General features: G+C 41.1%; 1 protein-coding gene across 1 annotated transcript; it reads right to left on the reverse strand.

Annotated features, from left to right (window-relative positions):
* Positions 1-472: 472 nt before the first annotated feature.
* Positions 473-5,400, reverse strand: eif4ebp3l (eukaryotic translation initiation factor 4E binding protein 3, like). Its single transcript, XM_062393130.1, has 3 exons — positions 4,986-5,400; positions 3,001-3,177; positions 473-1,065 (listed from the first exon to the last, which is right to left on the reverse strand). Exons 1-3 carry the CDS (start codon positions 5,116-5,118, stop codon positions 1,037-1,039), a joined length of 339 nt encoding a protein of 112 aa, XP_062249114.1. The 5' UTR covers positions 5,119-5,400; the 3' UTR covers positions 473-1,036.
* Positions 5,401-8,349: the final 2,949 nt, after the last annotated feature.

The raw sequence follows: 8,349 nt of genomic DNA on the forward strand, positions 1-8,349 counted from the left end.
TGAAGCCACAAACTTTCCTATTGCACAAGGTTTTATGAGGTGGGGCCAGATAAGATTACATTAATTTAAACAGACGTCCTTGGCAATGTACAAGTTAGTACTTATGTAACAGATATTGACAATCAATATGTACACTTATGATTTAAAAAAAAAAAAAAGTTTCAGGTTATAAAGGTCATGAACCTTTGAAGCCTCAAAATCTGAGAAGAGAAACTCCTTGGTGTTATGAAAACACTGAGTTAATAGAAAATCTTCTTCTTCTTCTTCTATGAATGTGTCACCAGTGTGACAAATAGCCCTTATGTAAAACGGATCCATGTTGAGTGCTTTGATAAAATAATGGCAAAGTTATATTTGGAGTAAATTTCTCATAACTTTATTTTATTACATCGTGGATGAAATGAATAACATATCCCAAGACAACATTCGACAGGTCTATACATTTTTGGGGAAACAAATAAAAACCACACCATTGATGACTCAACAGCCTTTATTTGAAATTATTCACATTTCATCTCCCCCTCCAAACATAACAATAAGAGCTGATTTTTCCATAGTTTGCCCGTCATAAAGAAAGTTTGCCTTCCTTCCTGGGAGGGAAATAAAAACTAAACTAAACTGATGCCTGCAGTGAAAAAAACCCACTTTTTACATGTCTTAATGTAATCATCTTAGATCCCCTCCCCAACTTAAAAAATAGGCAACATAGTAAATTTGCTTATTTACAAAAGATTTAAAAAAGAAAAGTGAAATCAAAACGGATTTTGTCAATCCTGCAGCAGCTCCGAAGTGAGTGAGCGACCCATCAACCCATTCAATAGCATCTCTTAGCTTAACACTTTTGATAGGGTCAAAAACACCCTACAGTTTTCCTAACGTTTATATCCTTTTTGGTTCCTCGCAAAAGCTACTGTTTAAAAATAAAAAAGGGAAAAAATGGTGAAAAAAGCTTTGTTTGCGTGTGATGCATTAGGGTCATCAATGACCCCGGAGGTGTTTTTAACCAATGACTCTCCACAGGAGGTAATACTGCAGCTCAGATGTCCATCTCAAACTGGTTGTCATCTGTTGGAAAAGAGGACAACGGTAAGTGTTGAGTTCAAATAAGAGTTGACTGATAAACAGTGGACAGTTAACAGTTGCGTTTTGCACCAACCCCACCTTAACTACAGTGAAGGGGGGGCAAACTACAGCCCTTATCAAAACATTCAAAGCTTGCAAGAAAAACAAATCTCTGGTCGAAAAGGGTGTTGTTTGAAACCCTGTGACACGTCCTGTGTGTTTACTGATAGAGATAAGACACGAGTTCAACAAAAGGGAGGTCAACCCGGATCCTCATGGTCTTAAGCTTGACGGGAGGTCGGTGGAGAGGTACACATTCATGGTGGGATTTATTTCACTAGATAGTTTACTTGCCCTTGAGCTCAAACTTTTGGTCACAGTGCAACAACAAACCGCACAAAGTTTTTTTGATTTGAAAAAGTAAATAAAAGGCCAGGAGAAAAAACTGTACATTTACTTAATAACCACTGATATCTGTCTGTACACCTAAGTAAGAATAAACCGGAATAATCTAAATAATCCACTCCGTCCTTTATAATATATATTAAAACATTAAATTACATGTACAAACTCCAAACTCCACTTATAGTGTAAAACCCTGTCATTAACTAAATACAGTTTTGTTTAGTCTTGTCATTTTTTTCTCCTGTAGATTGAAGTAATCTACACGTTGCATTGTGATCTGAAGAGGCTGTCGATATGTCTGTACTCTTTAGTAAGCATAATTTTAAACAGTTGACACTATCACCCGGACAGATGAGGAAATAAAAACACATGGTACGTAAAATATAGTGAACATTGAGTAATAAGCCACTGGCCTAGTTTTAAAGTTTGTCGTATCCCGGTTGTGTTCAGACAGGCAAAGCTCCTGAAAGACTCGACACAGAACAACTGCTGAGTCGCTAAAATGCTGATGTGGCACAGCCGGAAGACATGCTGCACCTATCTGCTGTATTAGCACATGCTGACTCATGACAAAAAAGAAAATGAAGAGACGTGGTAATGAAGAAAGGGTCACAAGTTCATGAGCAAAGAAGGTTCATCGAGGAAGTTGGTGTTTGTAGTGCTTATACTGGATTAGACTACGATACCTTGCATTGTGGGGGATATTGTGATTTCATGAAACTACTTTAACCGTGCGATGTACGGTGAAATATTTGCACTATTGTTGTTTTATTTTCTCCTCAGCTGTTTATATATATATTTAGATATATATACTTTATTTTCTATTTTAAATTTTGATATTCTATTTTATACTATTTCTATTTTATAGGTTGTAGTTACTTAAGCATTGTTAGAAGAGAGCCTGAGACTCAAGCATTTCACTGCCAGTGACTGCTTAATGTTATTGTTGTGCATTTGACAAAAATCTTGAATCTTACAGACGAGGTTGATCAACCCAGTTATGATGAATTAGAGACAACTTGTGCAGATATCCACACGCACACAAACAGGCTGTGCATGGAGATTCGGTGTAAACCAGAGAGGAACTAAACACGGACAACACTGTAATGCTAAAGATGGCAGCTATATGACTAATAACCTGCCGCCCTCCCCAGTTAGCCCATCATCTGCTTGGAACAGCTTATCCCATAGAAACCTTAAGCATTGCGTGGTTTAAGTATATCCTGTGCTATAAATCGGATTTTTTTTTTATTTAGGGGCAAAGTATCTTTTACTAATCTGAATGTGCTTTCTTCTACGTTTTGATCTTATTTACGTTGGCAAACAACACCTTGGTGCATTACCGCCATCACAGGGAATGCAGAAACATGGAACACCCGACGAAGCAGACCCTCAGTTATAGTACGAATGGAATTGTGTGCGCGCCTGCTTGACTGGAGAAAGGTGTACAGTCGTCCATTGACGTGAAAAATATGTTTGGGCCTTTAGTTAAGGGAGGTTTGCTGGTAACAGGAACTGAAGCAATATTTGTACCTGCAATGTCCTTCTCTTCCTCCTCAGCCTCCTCTTTGAGATCCTGCAATTTCCCCATAGGGTGTGTAGCAGGTACCGTTACCCCCGGGATCTGGGGCAGACAGCAGGGGGGGGTTCGGGCCAGAGGCGAGTTCCGACAATCCAACAGAAACTTCCTGTCATAGATGATGCGGGTACCTGTGTTTCAGGGGCAAAAGATACGTTGGTGACCTGCAGTAGTTCTACATCAAATCCCACTTTCTCAAGGGAAAGTAGAGTAAACCGGACTTGCGACACACAACAGACCAAATACTGGGGCTTTGTAGGAGTAAATTACAGCCGTGCTTTTACTGGAGGACCTTCGTCTCACAGCGAGTAGCACATCTGGATAGTTCGGCATCATTATCCTGAACCAGAGGGGATTTTAGTGGAAAAGGAGGGTTCATTACGTGTGTAGAGGGGAGGGACGAGGGCCGCCCCTGCACAGAGTTCTTGGAAAACCGGGAACAAAACATTCCCTCTTTGAAGCAAAAAGCCTCGAGTTTAAAGCCATACTTTCACTCCCTGACTGGTACAAGTTTTAACACTGACAGCAAATGCATCGTGTGTAGCTATGTCCCAGGCGACATTTTTTCTGGCAGCTGTGACAATACTTAAACATAAAACCCTGGGCATGTGTCACGTCTATCTCCATATGGAACAGAGTCATAAATAGCATGTTGTGACAAGTCGGACCAGGACCTGGGTGAGCCAAGGAGTGGCCCGCTGCTCATATTATTGTCTACCGGACTTCGAGCTGATCTGTACAGCACCCCTTCACCCGCTCGGCAAGAAAAACATGTTATGTAATGGACGAGCGGCTCATTCTGGACAAAGGGAAGTGCAGCAGAGAGAGAGAAGTGAGGCGACGAAAGGGGGCTGGAATGTAAGCTATAGCAATGCACTGCAAGGCAACATTGCTGTGTGGAGCAGTTATGTGAAATAAAAGGGGGGGGGGGAGATTCGGTCAAGTAAGACCCGCAGGACTGTTATGTGTTGCACAGAAAGTGGAGCACATGTCAAATCTGTGTGTAGCAACTTGCAACTGGAATAACACAATATTGCTCAGACTGGCTACATGTATGAGACTCTCCCTCCTCCTCCTCCTAACTTGTACAGAATGTTCTCTGCTGTTCCTGAAATGCAAAGCACATACAGAGGGAGAGAGAGAGAAGCATGGATAGGATGGCCTCCCGCTCTTCCACCGCCGCCAAGGCCAATCCCTCTGCTGTGTACATACAGTATACCCTCTTCAAATCACTAGTCATGGGTTAGAGAGCTGCAGTGTTTCTGATGCAACAAGTGACTCCCCGCTCAGGCCTGTGCGTCCGTTCGAGTCGGATGTTATGCACAGAATCTGAAAGAGCATTTTTGTACAATTAAATTCAAAAGGGGCTTTTTCTGTTAAGTGCAACGATAGAGAATTATATAATATGAAAAACAAAAAGAAAATAGTTAAAAAATGAGCCAATATTCATGTTTATACATTTCACATCATACATGGAGGTTAATTGAAAGTAGTACTAAGGTGCTTTGGCTGCATTTGTTTGTTTTCTTCACGCGAATTGATCACTTCCAAAATCAATAAATGGCAGTGGAAGCTTGATGCCGTCAGGCAGGCTGCCGATGGCGACACTGCAGAGCATAACTAACAGCTCGTGTTGATGTGGTTGACATAAGGAGGTGGAAAGGGCTGCAAAGTGTGTTTTATTCCGAGGTGATTGGGCCGTTTTCAGCTTTTTGTTGATTGTGTACTCCTTATCGCGACAGTTGGACCTCGAACTGCGGGTTTCTGCACGTATACAGAAGCCCTCCGGTCGATGAAGGAGGTTTCGTGTCCTGGCAAGTCGGGTGGTGTTTACACAGTTAAGTACACAACACTGAACTTAACGCTAAACAACATATTCCCTTTGGACAAAATTAGTACACCGTTCAAATCCCCCCTCCCCCCCGGAGACGGCTCTCACCTCCAGGCGTGGTGGAGAAGAGGGTGCCCCCGGGTGTCTGGCTGTAGCGGTCGGGGAGCTGGGACCAGTCCTTCAGGGTGAAAACCTTGGTGGGGATGGGGCAGCTCTTCACTTGGTTGGTGCCGCTCGACATGTTGGCCTCAGTGTCGCTGCTGCAGGCGAGAGTGCGACAAGGTATCTGTGTTCCTTCAAAGTCCTCGACCTCGATACTTCGCGCGAATATCTTTCAAGTTAAAGGTCTTTTTTCTTTAAACAAACAAACTTCCCAAAGTAAAAGTTGTGCAACTCTAAGCTGAGTAAGATTTGTGTTTTTCCTTTTTCCAAACAAGCTGTGGAGTCCGAGTCCGAGGCCCGCTGGTGTTTCCGTCTACATGCACAGGAGCAGTGGGGCCATGTGGTGTATTTGTAGCTGCAGCTCCCACTCGTGATGTTTTTGAGCAACAGCTTCGAGACACGTGGGGCGGTGCATACGGTGCGTCTGTTTCCGTGTATTGCACAGTCCGCGAGGGCGGTGATAGGGTCAACGAGAACAAGAAAAAACAAAATCCAGCTAATGATTGTTAATATGGATTCTGATGACCTGTGCAGAAACCCCTGCGCACAGTTATGAGTGTTATAAGGAAAATTGAGCCGATTCTCGATTTAATTTCCTCAAAACTTTTGCAGTAGAATTTCTTGAAGTTTGATACATAGACAGTGAGAGTCACCATGAACAAGAGTGGGGGGATAAATCTTAGTCACCTCCTTGGGATTTTACTTTAATATATAATGACGGCAACATATGAATGCAAATATTCAAATTAAGCTATCTTTCCTTTACATTTTCTCCATACTTCTGCAGTCGAATTTACTGAAAATGTACTTTCAGACAGTCTGAGTTATCCTGAAGAAGACTGAGGTGAAATTAATTTGTCACATCTCAAGGATTTTTCGATAATATTTAATAAGAGCAAGTTACATGGAGTCGAATTTCCCTTTGAAGTACAAATAATAGTAATCCATTTCATTATTCTTGTATTAATGTTTTGTGTTGATGTCAAAATAGTTTTAACCTATATAATCACACGTCCATAGCGAGTGACATTTAACTTTTAACGTTTGTTTTCTTTTTTTACGAGCACTTTTACCGTAACCACGAATAGACGCGCATCAATTTTCAAGCTCAAGCGCCCGACCACATGACCGCGGTAACTGGCGCCTCTCCACCTCGTGTTTGATATTCACTCTACATTACTGCCTCCTAGTGGATGGTCATGGGCCTGTCCACGTTTGTTAACCAGCAGCTGCAAATTCAACCATAGACGAATTCAACAGCATAAATCTAAACTATACTGTTAGGGCTAGGATCTCAATCTTATGTCTTGAGATGGATAAGATTGACACAAATTGAGTTCACTCGAGAGAAAGGTGTTGATACACAGCTAAGTATGTATTGACAAAGAATAGAGCAAGTCAATTCTTCAGGTTTTGGAGTAAAAGATAGATAAATAAATAAATGTGATAAGATATCTTACAGGATCAGAATAGGTAGCGAGCAGGTTGTCATCGAAAAAATATTTCTGTAACGCTTATTCGATCTGTGCTAGACTGTGGTTGTGAAGCTTATGGTTAAACAGCTAAACCCTGTGGGGAGAGTGAAGGGGCCAGGAGGGAGTGTTTTGCATGGAGCAGTATAAAAGTAGCCAGAGAGACGTCATTAAGTTAGGAAAGTTATATCCCTTCTGAACCACTGTCTGGCTGTTCCCCTCAGTGTCTACTAGTTTCTGCTTTCTGGAAAAAGTGCAACGATGTAAAGATTGTCACAATATATAGCAGTTTTGGTGGAAGATAGATTAGACAGCATTCTACGAAACATTGTTATTGTATTCATTGTTTAACATATAAACAGCCTATCACAGGAATAACAAGTTTTGATTTGAGTAAACTAGACTTTCAGTTTCAGTAAAAAGGAGAACCTCAGATCATTTGTCAGTTTACACCGTGGAGATGGTAGTGATTGCTGCGGCATTACAGTGGTTAGAAGACATACAAATTAGGAATGTTGTTTTGTGTACGGAATCATGCTCAGCATTGATGTTATTAAAGTTATTTTCAACTAACAGTGAGCAAGATTTAGTTGATGAGATATATGAGACCCTGTATATTTCAAAACTGAACAGAGCTTTATTAGTAACTGAAGAGATAGAGTAACCTTCATCGTATGAGAGGGAAAATCCAGTAGGTTGTTGTGCTGCTAACGGTGAAATGAAACTCCCTTTTTTTTCTGTTCATGCTGAAATAAAGTTGGTTCACTTGGTCTGACGTTTTCGATCACATCTTTATAAAATACCTCATGGGCTTCACACTACAAACCCTGTGGGGGGGACATGTTTTTTGAGAGAAGATTCAAGCAGTTTTTTATTTACTTTAATTAAATTGCTTCCATATTTTATTTTATTTTATTTTATTATTCTATTTTATTTTATTTTATTTTATGCTATTTTATTTTATTTTTGATATTGTGCAATGAATAGGTGGTTGAAGTCCAGCCAACACGACAGACTTAGCACAGGAAGAAGATGCACAAATGTGTAGACCTTTTTGTTTGTCTGGTCATGACACACCTGTGTTTCGATTTTAGTGGAGATCGGTCAATGTGAAAGTGTTCAAGGGGTCTCGGGGGCACCGTTTAGCCATTTCACCGCGCCCATTGAAAATTCCTCAAGAATAAATAAATTGTCACCACTTTGTATATATTCTTGTATATATATATATATATATTATATACAATCTATGGCTCATCCCTGTGACCCAGGGAGCGCATTTCTCCGCTCTGATTCAGGGGTAAATGATGATGGTCTTCACAGGTGACTGACCTACGCAAGCCTGTAGCCGCCACATGTGCATGTGCGTGTGTGTGTGTGTGTGTGTTTCTGTGTGTGTGTGTGTGTGTTTGTCAGCAGCGCTTCCCGGTTCTTCCCGGCACTACGCTGCCGGGAAGATATAGGGCTGTTTTGGTTTGACATCTCCCACTGTGATGCTGTCCCTCGTTCCATTGATTCCTTATTAAAATAAACGCCGCATTTCGTAATTTGACAAAAGTCTTAGAAAGAAAGGATAGATCACACCACTCCTGACGGACGACATGGGGAATAATAATATTTGTGCAAGCATTGTTTTAATTTCGTCATCATTATTATTATAGAAATATATAAACCTGTAACGTAACTGTATCTGCATTGAGATTCCAGGATGATAGAATAACGGTAACAATTTCTGAGACAGTTGTTATAAACGCCAGCGCTGACGAATGAAGCGGATGTGAGGCAGAGAAAAAAGAACTGGGCCAAACCGCCGCGGCCGCTGATTGGTCCAGGAATATGGA

Source organism: Platichthys flesus, chromosome 8, assembly GCF_949316205.1.
Source record: "Platichthys flesus chromosome 8, fPlaFle2.1, whole genome shotgun sequence".
Taxonomy (NCBI): Eukaryota; Metazoa; Chordata; class Actinopteri; order Pleuronectiformes; family Pleuronectidae; genus Platichthys; species Platichthys flesus.

Coding starts and splice junctions, on each gene's coding strand:
- eif4ebp3l (XM_062393130.1), bottom strand. CDS start 5,118: ATGTCGAGCGGCACCAACCAAGTGAAGAGCTGCCCCATCCCCACCAAG. Junction 3,178..4,985: donor CTTCTCCACCACGCCTGGAG/GTGAGAGCCGTC, acceptor CCTGAAACACAG/GTACCCGCATCATCTATGAC. Junction 1,066..3,000: donor GGAAGAGAAGGACATTGCAG/GTACAAATATTG, acceptor CTTTTCCAACAG/ATGACAACCAGTTTGAGATG.